The sequence below is a fragment of the Temnothorax longispinosus genome, chromosome 6 (genome assembly GCF_030848805.1).
Source record: "Temnothorax longispinosus isolate EJ_2023e chromosome 6, Tlon_JGU_v1, whole genome shotgun sequence".
NCBI lineage: Eukaryota > Metazoa > Arthropoda > Insecta > Hymenoptera > Formicidae > Temnothorax > Temnothorax longispinosus.
The window spans coordinates 17653684-17672316 of record NC_092363.1 but is presented as its reverse complement, the minus strand read 5'-3'; the positions used below and the strand labels follow the sequence as shown (position 1 = coordinate 17672316).

At 37.6% G+C, this 18633-nt stretch overlaps 2 protein-coding genes across 9 annotated transcripts in view; one reads left to right on the top strand and one right to left on the bottom strand.

Annotated features, from left to right (window-relative positions):
- The window catches only part of Mwh (multiple wing hairs), a 47970-nt gene extending 40943 nt beyond the window's left edge, over nucleotides 1-7027 (top strand). For all 5 annotated transcript variants that reach the window (XM_071780640.1, XM_071780641.1, XM_071780642.1 and 2 more), the window contains 3 exons: nucleotides 908-1199; nucleotides 2899-3117; nucleotides 3651-7027. In XM_071780640.1, the coding sequence (XP_071636741.1) occupies nucleotides 908-1199; nucleotides 2899-3117; nucleotides 3651-6092 (2953 nt within the window). In that variant the 3' untranslated portion in view covers nucleotides 6093-7027. The remainder of the gene's footprint in view (nucleotides 1-907; nucleotides 1200-2898; nucleotides 3118-3650) is intronic.
- LOC139814409 (sodium-independent sulfate anion transporter) lies at nucleotides 6936-17044 on the bottom strand. 4 transcript variants are annotated; one of them, XM_071780653.1, is made up of 10 exons: nucleotides 16787-17044; nucleotides 14317-14498; nucleotides 10357-10578; nucleotides 9972-10167; nucleotides 9461-9681; nucleotides 8812-9376; nucleotides 8510-8736; nucleotides 8124-8297; nucleotides 7578-7740; nucleotides 6936-7256 (listed from the first exon to the last, which is right to left on the bottom strand). In XM_071780653.1, the coding sequence occupies exons 3-10, from the start codon at nucleotides 10561-10563 to the stop codon at nucleotides 7102-7104; spliced, it is 1908 nt and encodes a 635-aa protein (XP_071636754.1). In that variant the 5' UTR covers nucleotides 10564-10578; nucleotides 14317-14498; nucleotides 16787-17044; the 3' UTR covers nucleotides 6936-7101. The 4 variants fall into 4 exon arrangements, with proteins under 4 accessions (XP_071636754.1, XP_071636753.1, XP_071636752.1 ...); XM_071780652.1 differs by having other exon boundaries at nucleotides 14317-14545; nucleotides 16800-17044; XM_071780651.1 differs by having other exon boundaries at nucleotides 16800-17044.
- Between the last annotated feature and the right edge of the window lie 1589 nt (nucleotides 17045-18633).

Here is an 18633-nt window from a genome sequence, read left to right as displayed (position 1 = left end):
TCGCTGAGCTGCACGCGCATAAACCGGATCGGTTTTCTTGCCGAGCGAGAAGCTCCGTAATTATGTAATTACTAGGCTTTTTTCTTTGTATTTTAATATCTTCAACGCTTACGCGACGATTTTTGTCCGTAGGATAAGAATGTTATTACAACCAGTATTCATTGGCGTAACTACCGGTATGTTTAAGTTTAGACGAGAAGTCCCCTTAGCCGTAAACATGTAATACCTGAAATGGTGTATACGCTCAGTGGCAGAATCGCGGTTCAAATTTGCAGAACGACCGGAGTCGCTCCGTATATATTCCGTTTGTATATATATTTTCCAACATTGAACAGGTTTTCTACAGTTTAGAAATTCTCGCCTCGTCGCTGCGAGTCGCATGACGCTTATTATTGTAGATCTGTTTTTTGTAGTTACATACTTTCTGCATTTAAAATGAAATAGGCGGGTAAACTGGACATTTGAGAGAAAAAGAGAAAAAATTGCAAGTCCAAAAAATTTCCAAGGCGAGAATTTTTTAAACTGGCAAACATTGAGTCTGATTTACTTTTCGAAATAATTGTTTGTTTTCTTTTCTCAATTCTAGAAATTACAGTTAAATTTTGATTTTCTAAAAATCCATTTTATTTTAACGTGCATATATCGGTGACTTCATTCCCAGACTTGCACTTATGACAAGTAAAATCATAGATTACTATCTTTGTTCTTTTTACTTGGTTTCTCATTTCACATACATATAGTTACACTATTATAAAGTCACGTAGTATAAAGTAATAAAAAAGCAGCATAAACGTTAAGAATGTGGAAGTGTTAAGAATAGGGACGTTAAGAAGATGCGAGATTTGTTATAATTGTTACAATTGAGATGTCGGAGATTTTTGACCACACATCTGATTTTCCTTTTCAGCTTCGTGCAGGAGTTCGCCTCGCCGCCTGCGGATGGAATCACCTTGCTGCTGGAGACCTTGCGCGGCGTTCAACTGGCCCAAAGTTCACCGCCGAGCTCGGGACAGACCGGACCTAGGATCGGCACCAGAAGGGCCGCCCTGGACGAACTGGGCTGTGTGGAATGTTTAGCGGCGTGCGGCGAACGATGCGCCGATGCGCCACGGTTACTGGTGCAGGCGCAACCCGGCCTCTTGGCTCTTGCAGTCTGTCTGACCAGTAGTCTGAACCGGTCCAGAGTTCTGGCTCTTCAGGTAACAATCGCCACTTCCGCTCGCGTTACCGTTAGATAAAAAGAATCGGTTATAGAGCCACTGCGTGTCGCGCGAACGCTGTCAACGCGAGACTCTCTGTCCCCTTCCACGATATTGTAGATCGTTTCCTGAGATGTTCAGTTTGCATCTCCAGATCCAATATATTTTTGCCAAGCATAACATAAACAATATAATTAATTTAATTATACATCAAAAACAATGACTTTGCTTCGCCAGTAAATAATTAACGCAGGTAGTTTTTAATCAACTGGCCACGTTTATTGAATTAAAATCACTCATTGTGATTTTAGTCACACAGTTGGATTAAAGACTACCAGTGCGTTAATTATATAATTTATTCAATACAATTATATATTTTTCATATTTTACTTTTAATTTTTAGCGGAATACTGCTCGTCTCGAATAGCGGAGTGACGTCGAAAGACGACGTAGCGGTCTACTTTGGTCATTGTGTCATCTTTTAGCATCACTCTGCCACTCGGGGTGTTCACACCTCAATGCGAATTGCGGCTAAAGATATCAATGCTAACAGTAACTCGATATACTTATCGCAAAAGCGATGAAGCATTTACACATCGAGGAAATAAAGAAGTTACCGCGTAACGACGTGGCCAGTGGGTCAATAGTCTTGTGCAATAAGTTAATACTCTCGGTCGTTCGGGCTTTTTTTTTTCAAGTCGTCAGGACGGGGTCGTAAACGCGTGTTTCGAGCGCGGAGCGATACGCTCGACGGGCAGTGACGCCGTTATTTCGAAGGTGCTCACCGACGAAACCAGTTTTTATCGCTCATCCGCTGAGTGTTATTCGATCGAGAGCGTTGACTTCGTTTACAAACTTAAACGCGCATGTCACGCGGATGACGCTGGACCCTCTTCTTTTTTTAATCTTCCTGGCTGTCGGGGTCGGGACTCGGGACGTGCACCTTGTGCAAGCGGATATCGCGCGATACGATCAGCCTCAGGTTCGTTCCAGCTGAGGCGGACAGTTACTTCCGTGGCACGTGATCACGAATTCTGGTAAAACTGCCCGGTAACAAATCTTTCATATAAAAACATGCATAAATAGATATGTCTATACATGTTTTCTTTCTTTTGTATAATCTTTGTACGTATATACGGGAAAAATAAGAAGAAGAAGAATTAAAAAATAATTAAGAGGATAACTTCGTATTATGTTTTTAAATAAAAAGTGAAGTTTGAGGAAATGAGAAAAAATGTTCCATTTCTATTCGTATATAAATGTGATAATTGTATATAAAACATGATTATATATAGAAGATTGTATAATCCAATTGCTATTTTACTTTATGTAAAAAAACAATGTGAAAGTTACTTTTCTAATTATTTTTTTATTATTCTTCCTATATATACGGGCAGAAATTATATAAGAAAAAGAAAAAATATATAGACATATTTTATATAAAATATATAATTGTATGTTTTTTATATAGAAGTTTTTTTACTGGGTGTGTATAATAAATATTAAAAGAATATCCGTTTATAGCGACGAAGTAAGAAACAATCAGGTTCTAAATCGGTTTTGCAAATATCTCCCGCGTAAATTCTTCGACACATTCGTTCTTTCTCTTCGGCAAGCACGCATCGCGAGTCCTCAATATTACATCTTCTGTATTGCATTTTATTTCGTTTAACGGAATTGCGTTTAATTGCTTTTGCAGCTCCTGACGAAAGTGTGCCAAGCACCAGGTGGACACGCGGCTGTTTCGGAAGCGGTGTCAACTCTGAGACTCAAATACGGGGAAGGTGGGAGATTTCGATTTTTAGCGGGCGCTCTTTTAGCTCCGAGGGCGGCTATCGCGTTGAGGGTCGCAGGAGTTTCGTTTCTGAACGCTTTTCTAAAATCTGCACCCCGCATACAAACCAAGCTATATATCCAGGTAAGATACACGATAAAAATAATTGTGTCCACCCTGTACGCCACTCGATACATTTATTTTGATACTTTTGTCGAACCCTTTCAATGAACAGTAACAATCGGGAAATCAAACAGCTGTTATTTTGTAAGCTGAAAACTTTTGAATCTGTGTAATTTTGGGCTTTTTAGATTTTATTTTTATTTTCGTGTTCAGCGACCCCATAAAAATCCCGTAATTCACAATTTAAGATTAAAAATCTTATTTTGTGCATTAAAACACTTTTTTTAAATCCTATTTTCATATTCGGCGACATCACAAAGGTCTTTTAAAATAATTAAACGCAATATGTATAATGATATGATTGTGGCATGATTATTTTAATGTGCATGCATGTATATAATATAATGTGATATCTATAACGATAATATGTTTACCAATATTTGTGTCTTAATATAATCGTTAGTATAAAAAATAAAAAAAGATACATACGTTATTTTATAAGATTTGCCTCTTATTTCCGTATATCGGAACGCAAATATTTCGCTTTCTTTTAGGCTGAGGCCTGCGAAGCTGGCTTAGAGCCGCAGGTACTTCAGGAATGGCTGAGGGAATTCGACGGACGCGAGGAGGACGCTTTAACTGATTTACTGCACAAGGAAGTTCAGAAATGGACGCACAACTGCGTCGACGTGGACGCTCTGCAACGCAGGGTGACGCGCGCGGAAGAAACCTGCAGGATACTCAGCAAGAAGGTATCGCTTCTGCAGATGCAGATCGAGAAACAGAATGTCCTCAACGTGGAGGAGCGAGATAAATCCTCGCCGACGATTCTCATTTCCACTAAAAGTCCGAAAGTATCCTCGAACGCGGAGGACGAGGGTATCAGCTCCTCGGAGAGATCCAGCAGCCCTGAAGACACGAAGGCGCATCAGGCGAGAACCAATCGGCAAAAGGCTTCACCTACGCAGAGCAACGATCAGGAGACAACGATAGACGACGTGATCGAGGAGCTGAGGATCATAGTGAAGGACGCCGAGGAGGAATTCAGCGATAAAACTCAGGAACTGAACCGTCGTCCTAATAACGATCAAGAAGTCGTCCGCAACGACCAGAAATCGGACAAAAACGAATTATACCGATCGAATTCCAAAGTCTCGTTGAACCATTCTGAGAGTTATATCTATGATAAAGTATCCAAGATAGATTTGAAGCTGAAACCGAACGCGGGCTCGAACGCATTTCAAAATCAGCTGAAGGGCGAGCAGGTGACCTACTTCGGCAACGAACAAGACTACAGCACGGACTCGGACGGCACGAAGAGATCGAGTCCCGGTGGGCCGCGCAAAACGTCGAAGTCGTCGATGGAGGGCAGCGTGAAGATCGTCGTGAGGGGACCTGACGTGGAGGAGGCGATAGTGCCGGCTATTCTACATCCCCAGCCGCCACGAAGGGCACCGCCGTGCCTGTCTGCCATCCTGGCCGCCAGGCATTGCGACTTTGCCGATCACGCAGAGATGTACAATTCCCACGACGAGGAGGTCGAGGAGGAGACCCTGGGTGACGGCAGCGATTCCCTGCTGAGCGCCTCCAAGCTCAAGTACAACAGCAAACATCAGATCTACGACGGACAGATAAGGAGCGTCAACGGTGAGGATCAACTGCAGAAGCACACCAAGAGCGACGCTATACTGATAGGTCCGAATCGTATCGACGTTAAGCTCGGAAAGAGCCTCGACGATCTGCGTCATTTCGGGGATAACGAAGCGAAGAACCGAAAGACGATAAGAAGCTACGAGATTTCCAAGTCAAAGATCACGGACGTTAGACCGATCAGCAGACAGATCGACGTTTACAGGCAGCTCGATTCGATTCCCAAGGGATTCGAGACGTCCTCCGGACGATCGGCCGATCAACGGACGATTCATCGGCACAGCTCCAAGTACAGAAGCGAGATTGAAAAGAGGAAATATCTACGACGCTCGGCCAGCCACGATTATCTCGAGTCAAACGTGTCCAGTCCGCAGTCGAGACGGTCGGGGGGCCGAGTGGAGTGCCGCATCAGAAAGTTCGAAAGCTTGAATTCCTTCGACGATCATCGGAGCTTGCAGAATTATGAGAGATCGAACGAGTCGGAGAAACAGGAGCAGGCGTCGCTCCTGATCGACTCCTCCAGATTTAAGATGCGCAGATCGGAATCCTTCCATCACATCTCCCATCATGGACCGAAGAGGGATCAGTGCTCGTCGAAAGGGGAGAGCGACAGCGGTCTCTTCTACATCACGGACTTCAATCTGAAGCCCGTCGTCACGAGGCGACCGAGATCGATCGACGCACCGAAGTCTCCCAGTCTGATAACGAAATCTCTGGACAGGATTGACGAGGGTCTAGATTCGATGGTCGACATTGTCATTACGCAAGAACAGAATCAGTGGAACGGGGATAAGCGTCAGTCGAAGGCGGCCAAGTCACGCGACGAGAAGCAGCTGAGATCGAGAGCGATCAGACTCGATGATTTCTGCGGTAATTCTTCGGAATTGGATCAGCAGGGAAGGCGGGATAATCTCGTTTCCAGAAACAGACATCTGAAGAACGACGAACTGTATCACATTAACAATAAGCAATTAAAAAGCGACGAATTTTACGAGGAGCAGAGAAATCGCGAATGGAATTATCATAACGAGTTAAATTACGCGAAGAGCAAGGGTGAAACTAGCTCGGAAGACTCGCCAATGATATTATCGAAGAATGGCGTAAGACACAATTCCTTTTGTCAGAAGGATAAAGTCGGCAACAAATTTTCGGGCAGACCGAACGAATCGGGAATTTTTGCTGGACGAACGTACGACACATTTGGCCTCGGGAAGAGTCGTTTCAACGCGGGCAAATATTCGGGAAACCAGCAAATTAAAGAAAATCCAATTAGTCGAAGAAACACGACATCTTCGTTGATTGGGAAACGTGGTAAAGTAACAGATATTGTCTCCGGTCTTTATTGAACGCATGTAAAACAAATTTTATATGGAGCTCTAAAGAACCAGTGGAAACGATTCGTACAGCCTTCATCGAGCATGTAGAACAGATATAAATTAAGAATTCTTGTATAATTTAAGGATAACGAAATTAATTAGTGCTACGTTTTGGAGTAAAATTATATTAAAAAGAGTTCCATCTTTACAGAATTATTTTTTTTTAATTTTCCAGGTATTTCAGAGTATTATATGCATCGTATTGAAAATTAATGCAAAAAAATCAATTATTTTATTCTTTAAATTAGATTCCACGCCAAATTTATGTAAAAAAGTATAATTTTATTCTACCGCCCGACAGCAAAGTATGTAAGTTTGAGGATTTGTGATTTCCATAACGTATGAGAAAGCACAAAGAGAGATATATCATCGATACATTTTATCGATTGATACACGAGTACATCATTTCTTATTAAATAGAAATCGATTAGATAACGAGAATGATTTTGAGTGCAATATTTTTGAGTATTATTACGACGTTACACTTGTAACAATTACACTTACATCGAATATACACAACGAATACACGTTCTTTTATAACGACAAATAATTCTTCTGGTGATGGACTCTTGTGTGCCTTCACTACATTGTGTGATACGGTTCTTTGTTAACAACGATTATATATGCAATAGTAGTGCAAGTGCCAACTAAGACTGTACTTCGTAGATTTCTATGCATTACATGTACATATAAATATGAAGATGAGATTGAAATAATTCTTAGGATATATAATACATTAGGATATATAATAATATTTAGGTCAAGCAGCAGGATTATTTATGATTTCTAAATTGCAAAAATAAGAACAAAACCTTCAGGTTAAGAAATAATTTTATTTCTACGTCGCTTTTAATTTATTGTTTTGTGTGCTTAATATCATTTAAATAAAGATTGTAACTATGTAACATTCTGTTTAATAAAACCTTTTGTTTTTTTAAATTAATATATCGAATGAGATTCAATCGAATGAGATTCAATTTCAACTTGCAGTCGCGTGTAAAAGTGTACTAGTGACTTCACTAAGTTCATGGCAGGAACCACGCGCATTTCTGTGAATCATCTCCGAATTGTTTAGCATTAAAGATGAATGTAATTTATCATGTGTTTGCTCAAGAAGTTGGTGCGAAGATTTGTCTGAAAATAAGAAAATGCATAAATTTTTCTTAGATATAAAAATAAAATTTATTATTAAAATTTTGATATTATGATACTTATAAGTTATAATTATTTACAAAGCGTAACTCATTTGAGAATTTAATTTTTTATTAATTATAAAAATCGATAGAGGACTTTTTTTATCTAGTTTAATCCACTGTATCTGACCACGAAAGATATTACGCTTATTTCCAGACATCTTATATTTATAAATCGATAAAGTGTCATCTTTTGTAAATAATTACCACACTTCACATTATTATCGTTTCACCTTATGATTATGGTAAATAATTCAAATACCTTGAATTGTTGATAACAGATAAGAGAGCTCTTCCTGAGTCGAAACGTACTGGAATTCGTCGCCGCAGGCACCTTTCAAAACAGTAACCACATCCGATCTTGGATTGTAGAAGTACAATCCCTGTTTGCGACTACTAAATTCATTGATCAACGTTTTCATACCCTGAATTGAGAAAGAAGCAACACTTGAATTCAGCACGATCTATAGTTTAATCATATTACTTTAACACATTCGCTACTAGTATCATATATGTGTGACACGGTTGATTCTCACATAATGTCAATATCACATATTATATATATATATAACAGCCAATTGTGCAATCTATGAAAATAAAGTCTATCTCGTTGGTGTGTGTGCATCAAATAATATGGAAAATATTATAGTACAAGTAACATGCGTGGTCTGAGATTTTGATTACGATATCGAGTAATTATTATGTCGAAGCAGATGGCAGAGATATAACGTAGTCTGTGATGGTACAAAATCTAATGTGGTAGCGAATGTGTTGAAAATATGTTCAATTCTCTAAAAAAAGATATTACCTTAGCAGCCGTAAAGTCCGCCCCTAAAATATATCTACAATCAACAACAACCGGTATTTGACTAGATCCTTGCTTTATGCCAGCATTACCAACCGACTGCTTTATAAAATCGACAGCTGGGAAATATAAGCTGTTTCCTGGTGTGACCAGCAGGTATTCAGCACCACAATCGGTCTATAACAAATTTGGCATTAGTTTCATTGAAACATAACATTTAGGCGCGTAATAGTAAAATCGTATATCTCGGAAAAGAATAAATCCAATGTACGCGTCAGGTTCAACGCTCCTTTGTTCACAGTTCTACAATTAACAATTTAGAGTAGTGAAGAAGAAAAAGAGAGAGAAGAGATTCCTTCGTTAGAATTTTTTGTTTTGCTACTACCTACTGTGCACTTGTCGACGTGGACCGTAGGTCTTGCGGAAGGATACAGCAGGAACATCAGATTTATGCCGACCCCCGATAAAATACCGTATTCCACACCAATGACGAGGCAAAACAAAAAGGTAACGAACATCGGTACGAGATCCTTTTTGCTCGATTTCCACATCAGTTTCACAACCTCGTACTCGATCATGTATATTACCGCGCAAATGATTACGGCCGATAATGAAGCTGGAAAAAAAAGAGGGTAACAATTACGCCAAATTGGTATTGCATGTGTTGCGCGCGTTAAAGTGTTTTGCCTACCTTTCGGGATGTAATAGAAATACGGTGTGAGCAGACTGAGGGCCAGTATGATCAGAATTCCGGTGTACAATCCACCCATTGGAGTCTTCACGCCGCTGGCGTGATTCACCGCTGATCTACTGAACGATCCTGTAACCGGCATAGAACTCGCGCAAGACCCAAGAATGTTACAGATTCCGAGCGTCAGGAGTTCTTGGGAAGCGTCGACTTTTCCCTCGTTCATGAAGGCCTTGGCTATGGCCACATTGCCGAGCACAGCTATTATCGGCACCAATACTATGGAAGCACCCAATTCGGAGCACATTTGCGTGAAGGTGAAAGTCTGATTATTCACTTGTGTGGAAAAAGGTGGCAGGCCGAAGGGCGGAAGACCAGATCTCACTGGACCTGTTAGAATAAACGGAGATCCAGACTCGGACGAGTCATATTTGTAAGCGATAACGGAGCAAATGACCACGACGATGGCATTCCGCGCCGTGGAGAGCAGCCATATCGCTTTCGCGATTATCTGCTGATAATTCGTCGACTTCTTGCCGATGGCGTGCAATTTGACATCCTTCATTTTCTGTGAATTGTACAAAGTACTTATCAAGAGAATATATTTGGATATAATATAAATATCAAACGAATATAAAGGTTCATTCATTACCCTAAACAACAATAGTATTGCGATACAAGAGATACTCATCCCAGCATCCCATGGACTCGTGTCACCGATATTTTCGAAGACTTTAATTGAAGTGTCCACAAATCCTTGAGATGAAATTTTTAAACCTAACAACCCTTTCAATTGCGAAGCAACGATTATAACAGACGTTGCTGACGTAAATCCCACAGTAACTGGTATCGAGATAAAGTCTACAAGTACACCTACAAAATTGCATCTTTATATATTACGCAAATACATAACATCCGTTAAATCATTAAAGATACCATTCAAATATGTAACGAGGATATGTGCAAAATAGCATTGGCTTTACTTGGAAACCTTAAAAACTTCCAATAACTCTTGCGCATAGCCTGCGTACCTCGCGTAAGTCTTACCTTGCGCATTTCTGAATGGAAATACTTAATTATTTCACTTGAAATTTTACTTTCTATCGCATATCCCGATGTTCACTTAAAATAAAGCATTTTCTTATTCGTTTGAGTCAGCATACCTAAACGTAAACATGCCATTAGTAATTGCAGGCAACCGGATAAGAATGCGAGAAGTATGGCGAAATCAGCATTTCTTCCTTCCACATAGTCGTGAGTCATTAGCGCCATGAGCGCGGTAGGGCCGATTGTGATGTCTTTACAGGAGCCAAATATTACGTAAACTATTGCGCCCATAAATGCCGAGTAAAGACCATACTGGAAACAAAACACGATATTAATAACACGTTCTCGTATTGGAGACAAGCGTCGATAAGAAAAAAAAACATTGATATTTGCCATTAATATTAAGATATTAATTTAAACTTACTATCTATCATTATTATATCATCTAATTCTATGGAATTGGTAGTCAATGTGTTTCATTTGTAAGATTGTATTGCATACCTGTGGTTTCAAACCAGCCAATGTCGCATATGCGAGTCCTTGTGGCATAACGGTAAGACCGACTGTTACGCCGGCTATGACATCGCTGAAGAATTTTTCCGAGTTATATTTCGGTAACCACGCTAGGATCGGCACGCGTCTCGATGCTAATTTGCGCAGCCGATCGAGACAGGTTTTTTTCTTCCAGCGATCAGCTTCAGTAGCCATCCTGGATCAAGCCAGCTTCGTGCACAAAAAACAACGAACCATTAAATATATATAAATCTTTCCGTGTACACACACATATGTACAACATTCTACATTTAAAAATATAGAGAAATACTAGTAGTCAAATTAAATAAAATACAAAAGAAAATGTGTATAAAATACGGATCAATAGTGCGATCTTTCATACTTGCAGTTGTTTCTCATACGCAAAGTTCGACAGGTGTGAATACGGATCGACACCTGAGAAACAACTGCGAGTATGAAAGACCGCACTATTGATCCATATTTTACACACATTTTCTTTTGTATTTTATCTAATTTGACTACGTTGTAACCTTCACATTGCGCCGAAGATGACTCCAAAAAAGAGTCGAACCGTCCGCGAATTTCGTTAGTTTTGTATTGACTTATAATACATAATATTGTGCGTGAATTACTGCGCTTGGCTCTTATTGCCTCCCTATTATTACGTTAATTTATTCAAGAGAGCCTCGATATACTTTTAATTTGAACTAATTATATATCGTTTCTTTTATAAATATACTAACCGATCCGTGGTTTAACCATTTGATTAATTAATTGCTAATTCAACGATAAATTTTAGCGGATATCATGCAAAAGTGTCGTATTTAAGGAAACCTGTCTACGTTCTATCGTACGACGTACACGTTCCATTATCGAAATGATAAAGTCTAAATAATTGCACTCTTATCAAGTAGAATATACAAAGGCATAGAAATGCAAGGCTTTGTACAATGAATAGGAGGTACAAAAATGCGTTATAACAAAAAGATAACCGACAAAACACGAAATTACAAAATTCAGGAAAAGAACATCGCGGAGTCTCGCAGTTTATATTTTACTCAATTCATATTAAATTATTTTTATTTTGAAAGTTAAAAAAAGCCTTAAATCTAAAGATTTAAATAGAAATTCAACGAATCAACCAAGTTATATACAGATCGTTAAAGAGGTCAATGAACAGATAAAAAACAACACGCAAGAAAACGAAACGCAAATGGATATGCAAGAAAGGCTCAAATAAACATCTGGTCATCTTCTTTCCTATTATAAATATCTCAAATTAATTGTCGATCTTTCTATTCCGTTAACTTATTTTTCTGTCCACAATACAATGTTAATACTGCACAAGTCACAAAACATCAATTTTCGGTATCAAAAATTATTTACAATCACAGTTTATTTCGCTATTTGCATTTTTACGATGGATTTGGATCGATTTTGAAAATTGTGCGAGTGACGAACGTTGGATAACACATTAAAGTTTTTGCAGATCGAAGACGTAACGAGAAGAGATAATGAATGTCCAAGATACTGAATAAAACTAGATGTTCGACACAAGAAAAACTGAAACAACTTGTAAAATGAAATAATTGGCTCAAAAGAAACGGAAGAATTAGCTTATGATTTTGATAGTCAAAAAACACTAAGTAATTATATACGTATAGAAAAATCTCAATCTGAATTTTACATGCAGTCTCTTTTTCAATTGACAGAAGTAACTTAATCACCGATAATTTAGTCGTTTTTTATTAAAAATTATTTTTATTAAAGACCTGACCTTTGCTAACTTGAAACGGCTTTAGAGAAGTGATTATAAAATCCGTGTAAACTAAGGGAATTCGCCGTCCGAACAATTATCGTGGTTAAAACTTCATGTAAAAAAAAATATCTCAATATCGTATAAAACTATCAAAAAAATTTGAGAAAAAATAAAAAATACTTGCTTGTATATCTTAACATAAAATCCCTCAATATGTGGGTTGAAGTGCATACTCAATTATTTTTTAAATAATAATTGTAAAAAATGTTTCGAATTAAAGTTATCTTGTTTAAAAAGATCTATATAATGACAGTTTTATTTTTTTAAATAGAATAATATATCTATTTTATCCCAGTTTCGTAAGACATTTGATAACAAATTCAAAATGTGCGATAAAACGTAATTTTCGATAGTCGAATATCTTACAAAACTAATAAAATAGATGCCTATTAAATAGATATTTATTCTATTAAAAAGAATAAAACTGTCATTAAAACACAAACAAAAATAATTTAAAACTTTTGTTCAAGTCATTCTTTGGATCTTCTCAAACAAAATAATTTTTATACATTTAAACAATTTTGTTTTAACTTTATTATTTAAGGAAATAATTGAACGTATACACCTAAATCAAGCGCACTGTATATCTATTTAAAATTAATTGTCTAACGAATTGGTTTTAATTACTGTCTTTAAGTAGATAAAAATATGCTTTTGTAGACATATACGTAGCAATTAATTCTTCCTGATTTCTTTGAATGAGTTAGCGATGTTATCTGTACCAGGAAAAAATAAAAATACGTATTATTATTCGCGCATTATGTGTTCATCTATATTGACAATATGAATTATCGTTGAAACATCGCGCAAACGTGAGATTACGTTGCGTCGCGTATACTAGATATGATTAAATTTACCATGGACGAAAAACGTGGAACCGGAACCGCAACAATAAATCAATTGATGATGGAGAGCGGTGTGCGTGCAAAGCTGGATACTTTCACTGGGAGAGAAACGGGTTTTCGCCGAACACGCACGTATTTGCCTTTTTTCTTTTTTTCTTCTCCACGAAGTCACTCTAATTCATATAGAAGCTGCACCGTGCTACTTTATGTATGTACTAAATTTATTAACCCGTTGATATGCACCGCAAAGCTCTCTCGCGCTTACAAATTCCAGCGGACTGCAGACTGAAAGTACGCGTGTTTCGCCGTGCTCCTTATATACCCGGATAACGAGCCGAACTTACATCGGTTGGGGAAAAGTTGCTGTTAACCTTCGCACTTTTTATACAGAATCATGAAAAATACGTTAATCGATACGTTTATGCCTGTCAGAATATTTGTTAAAATCTATTAAAAGGTTTTAACGTTGTCGAGATACTTTTAATCATCAAATTGCATTTAATATATATATAATATTATATAATGTATATATAAAATATACATAAAGAATTGCAAATTTTGTCTGTAACCTGTTTGTTTATTCAAAATTTTTTATATTATCTACAATTTTTTCCTTTCAGTCAAAGAATGTAGAGGTAATTTAATATATGAAAACATTTGCGGTCGTATTACTAATACATAAAATAATAGCACAACTGAAAATTGAACGTAAAATTTAATTTCAAATTTAATAAAAATAATAAAATTATCCTATTCGATTTGTTGACTGAAAAGGACCCGAATAGAAATCAAAACTAATTTCCTTTGCATAAAGAATTAGAAATAGATAAGTAATATAATCATATGATATCAGATATTTGCGTCTGCAGATTCGTATAACTGGCTTCGATTTAATTCTTTACGGTTTTCTTGGAAAAAAAACTATTTGTTACTTATTTTATTTATTTATTTCATTTTAATTCACTTATCGCGATATAAAATTGTAAAATAGAGTCATAGATGAGAATTATAAATTAGCGGCCCAGGTGGCTTTCATTTCATAACAGTTCAAAGGAGTTCAAAAGAGTTTCAAGGCTGACCAGGTTAACCATTGATTACCGGGTCGACTTATGCGATACTTTCCAGATAACAAAAAACTTGTGCAGATCGCGCCGCTTAATGCACACGGGTGCGCTAGCCTTCGACGTTTCCTACATCGATTGATTATGTAATTAAATGTAATTAATAAATCTCACACGTATCTTCGCATGCACACATCCATACACATATACATATATATTTTACCTCTGAATTGAGAGAATTTCGCTCCTCCGATTAAAGGCCGAGGCGCATCGCGCGGTATCCGAGCGTCGTGTGTATGCAGACGTCTCTTCGTGCAATTCCTCGCGGCACGCCGTTCGTCAGTATGAAGCCCATTGAATTGCGTGTTCACCAGATTGTCCGGATGGGAAAAGGGGCGCCGAGATCTATTCGAAAGCGTATACAACCTTGACCTGCCTGTACACCGAGTCCTCTAGAATAAATATATGCCTAATGTGCGAATATGTTTCCCTTCCCACTCGTCGTTTTCTAATAAAAGAGGAAGGCGGCATCCTCTGGACGGTACACGTAATCTAATCGTAGTGCTGCGCGCTGTAATGCATCCTCTCATGCATCGCGTATACGAGTCGCGTGCGTGCCAGCTATTTATCGTACGATTAATTCAACGGTCACAAGTAACTCAATTTGAAGCGTTGCAATGTAGAGGCAATTGTCGAGCATTTAGTCCATTAGCTCGAAGAACGCGTGTTCTCGCGTACCAAGAATATCGCTGATCGTCTCGAGAGCAACCCTTGATCTCGAACGAAGGGAGGAGACTTTGTACCTACTACTCTCTCATTGTCTCAAATAACATATTTACTTCCTCGCGCAATAATTCTGAGAAATATTACTTTTTGCTCCTTTGTGGGATTTAAAATTCTGAGAAAAAAATGTCTGTGTTAGAAAATTATAATGCTACTAGATATACTTGAAAAATGTACTGGCCAAATAAACCGGTTCTCTTTTGCAAAAAAATTTTAAAATATAATCAACAGAATACCGGTAACTTGTAGCGTTAGAGTTACACTTGTATATATATCTGTGAAAAGTATATACATTAATTTGCAATAAGATATAAAACTCAATTGTAAAGCGTCGTCTACAATGGCAGCAGGATTATACAGTAATACGTAAGCAGTAAGTTATTGACTAATGGGATTTTTACAATTCAAGAATATAATCGACTGTGGTTGGTCAGTAGCTTACTGCTTACGTCTTACTGCATGTCCCTGCTGCCATTGTAGACGACGCTTTAGAGGTAAACAACTAGTATGTAGATAAGTACACTGATTATATTCATTATTTCACTTCCTGTTGGAAAAAGTATAAATATTCTTTGCTTTAAATGCATGTCACTTTCCCGGTAATTATCATACGAAAGTATAATTTGTTTCGGGATAAAATATGCTCCTGTTAACAGCATACATGACGAACAATAGTTTAGCATTGCGAGATTTAAAAACTAGAACACCAATGATACCATATTATATTATTTATTTTACTTATTATCTTGGTTGGAATGATATTTTGCCCAATAAATTTTTCAATGATTTAAAATGTCTATTAGCATCAAAAAGTTAAAATTGATTATCGATCAAAGTATGTTGAATTTACTGTTCTAACGAAAATTTGTGTTTCAAAACAAATTGGTCAGAGTTTTCCTTATTATTAATCTATATTATTTGAATATTTACGAATTTTAATTGAAAACATAGTGAACGCTTCTATATTGTTCCAAACTCTTGTACAAATTTTGTTAAAGATACCTAAAACGTCTCGACGATATCCATATCATATCTATAAAGTATAGCATAATATTGACGTTCGCGTGTCTCTCCAAACAAAGTATTTCATCGAACACTTGTGTCACGTGGGTATGTACTTTTATCTTTCAGCAAAAATTACAATAAATTAAGATAAATATCTTTAACGCAAATTTTTGCCCGAAATACGGTATTCCTAAAACGAAGCATTTAATGACTTCATGAGCTAGAGTTGACACGTGGTGTAACCATCAAGAGTCTGCTGAAACCAAATAGCTATATTATTTTGTAACAAGCAGGCAGAATGAAATAAATTAAACATTGTACTGTAGAAAAAAGCCAGTCATTTTCATTAGCGCACGGTGCGAAAGTAATATACACATGTGCACACACCTGCAAAAATAAACATAAAAAAAGAATCTCCGATTAATTCATCTGATTGAATGGTTGACTGATGTTTTCAACATGATAAACTCAAATCAATAATCGAGTAACGGTTTCAAAAATTAATAAGTTAAGGTTTTAAAACCGCCAACACTTTCTAATAACTGTATTAACTGTACCTTTGAAGAATTTTTTCCCATAGAAATGACTGTCCATGCCAAGATTCTCCTGAACATATATTCTGGAGCCAATCATCAGTTCAGGTTTAGCTTTGTATAACGTTTATTTTTACAAGTTCACAAATGCATATTCTTTTGCACTTTGTACTAGTGATAACAATGGATTTTAATTTATTTCATTCATTACAAAAAGTAACCATTTCGTTTCAGCAATTTCCCAGTGGGCCGCTTCAGTCGTTTAATCAGAAACTCGTATAAATAATTAGAAAATAATTGATACGATTCATTTAATCGTTCATTAACAGTATTTTGTGTGTGACGGAGACTATATAATTTATTATATTTAACCTTTTAGACTTACGAAAGGTTGGTCCACCGAGAATCTCGTCGAAATGTGCTACAATATTCGGAGCACGAAGGACGTTCACGTCTCACGTATATAAAAAATGTAACAAAATTACGCGTATAAAAATGTTATAAAGTTCCACTGAAAAAACTACACAGTTCTACTGTCAAATTAATCCAAAATGCGGAAACTATCGACGCGCATTGACATCTGCCTCGACCGGCACCTGTCACGGCGTCCACAATTGTCAACCTGTCAACGACGAGTCACAGTCAAGACTGCCAACAACAAAAAGTGATGCCAACTAGTGGCAAGTGTATTCTGTGTTACGTCACTAGAAGGGGAGCATCCCGTTCGATCACGTTGCGAGATTGACCACAGCCAATCACAGCCCCCGGTGCCTGGAGTTCTTCCATTGGACCAACCAATCAAAAATTAATTGTCCAGTCGAAGTGAGTGATCGGATGTCATTTGCGATGGAATATAAACAGTACAGAATGGTTTATATTTATTTCTATCAATATAGATTAACTTTAATCTCGGTTTAACTTACTTTTTATTTTTCTCTAATTTTTATGTTTATTTTTACTAAAATGTAGATTAAATTTAATCACGGTTTAATTAATTTTTATCTTATTTTAGTTCTTTGAGACCCAGAAAAAAATAAAAAGTAAGTTAATTTATTTTAATTTTTTGAATTAGAAAAAATAAAAAATTTAAACCAATTAAAATTGAAGTTAACCTACATTGGTATAGAAAAATAAACATTAGACAATAGATTTTCTTATTGGATGTCGGATTGGACGCCAACCAATGTGAATCCTCCTTTATGATGTCGTCGCGCCAATACGAGCTTTATGATACACCTATGAAAAAACTCTACTAGAGTGCGTTCCGATTCCCCACCTGAGTGCTGAAAATCTATAGTGCACGTGACATATACTATAGGATTTTTAGCACTCGGGTGACTCGGGTGGGGAATCCGAACGCAGCCCTACGGAGGACTCCTCTCTTCTCCGGCAGCCAATCAGCGCAGTTGGCAAATAGCCAGTCGACTAGCGGTGGAATTTTTGAAATTTTCCTGCTGCATCTCTGTTTATGGCGTCCGTATCGTCTGTATCTGCACCAGGGCTGGGGCAACATTCTTTCCGGTACTGCTGGGCCGTCTGTAATTCCACGTTCAATCGTCTCGGCGAATATTACAATCTGGCAAGGTAACGTGAAGAGGGATTTATTCCCGCGTTGTTATTCCGATAACTTGGGTCCGTAATTTCGCTGCCCTCGGCATACCGGTTCGCGTTCTGTGTAACGTAAATCTACCGTTTCAAAAACAACCTCGTGCAACCTCCCCTTCCTCCCCGGATAGCCTGTGTGCGTTGTCGAAACCATAACATTGCCTCGCTGTTTGTGTTTACATTCGAGAGGGGAAAAACGACGTTGGGAGCCGATTTACACCGAGGATCCGTGTAAAAAGTAGGTCAGTTTGTAGGGGGCCTGGCAGGAAGCTTTCCCGAAATTCGCTTGTGCTCGACCCTCGGCGGAGATCGGCGGATTGGTTTGATTACTCGGATTTCTCGCCGTTCTTGCGTCACTATTATCGTATTAACAATACCTTGTGATCCTCTGGACGAATTATTCCTTTCTTCAATTACTCGTGGGACATATAGCGAGATGCTAAACGCCACGCGTGGAATAGAATTTTGTTCTCTGGTATTATACGAAATTCTGGGTTATTTTACAAGCCAGTTTTTATTGAGCCATGAGAAATTCGTTTATTTATTGCTGCGATTGAAAATAATAGTCACAAGTAATTAATTTTTCATCATACTGTTTTATTGTCATTTGTAAC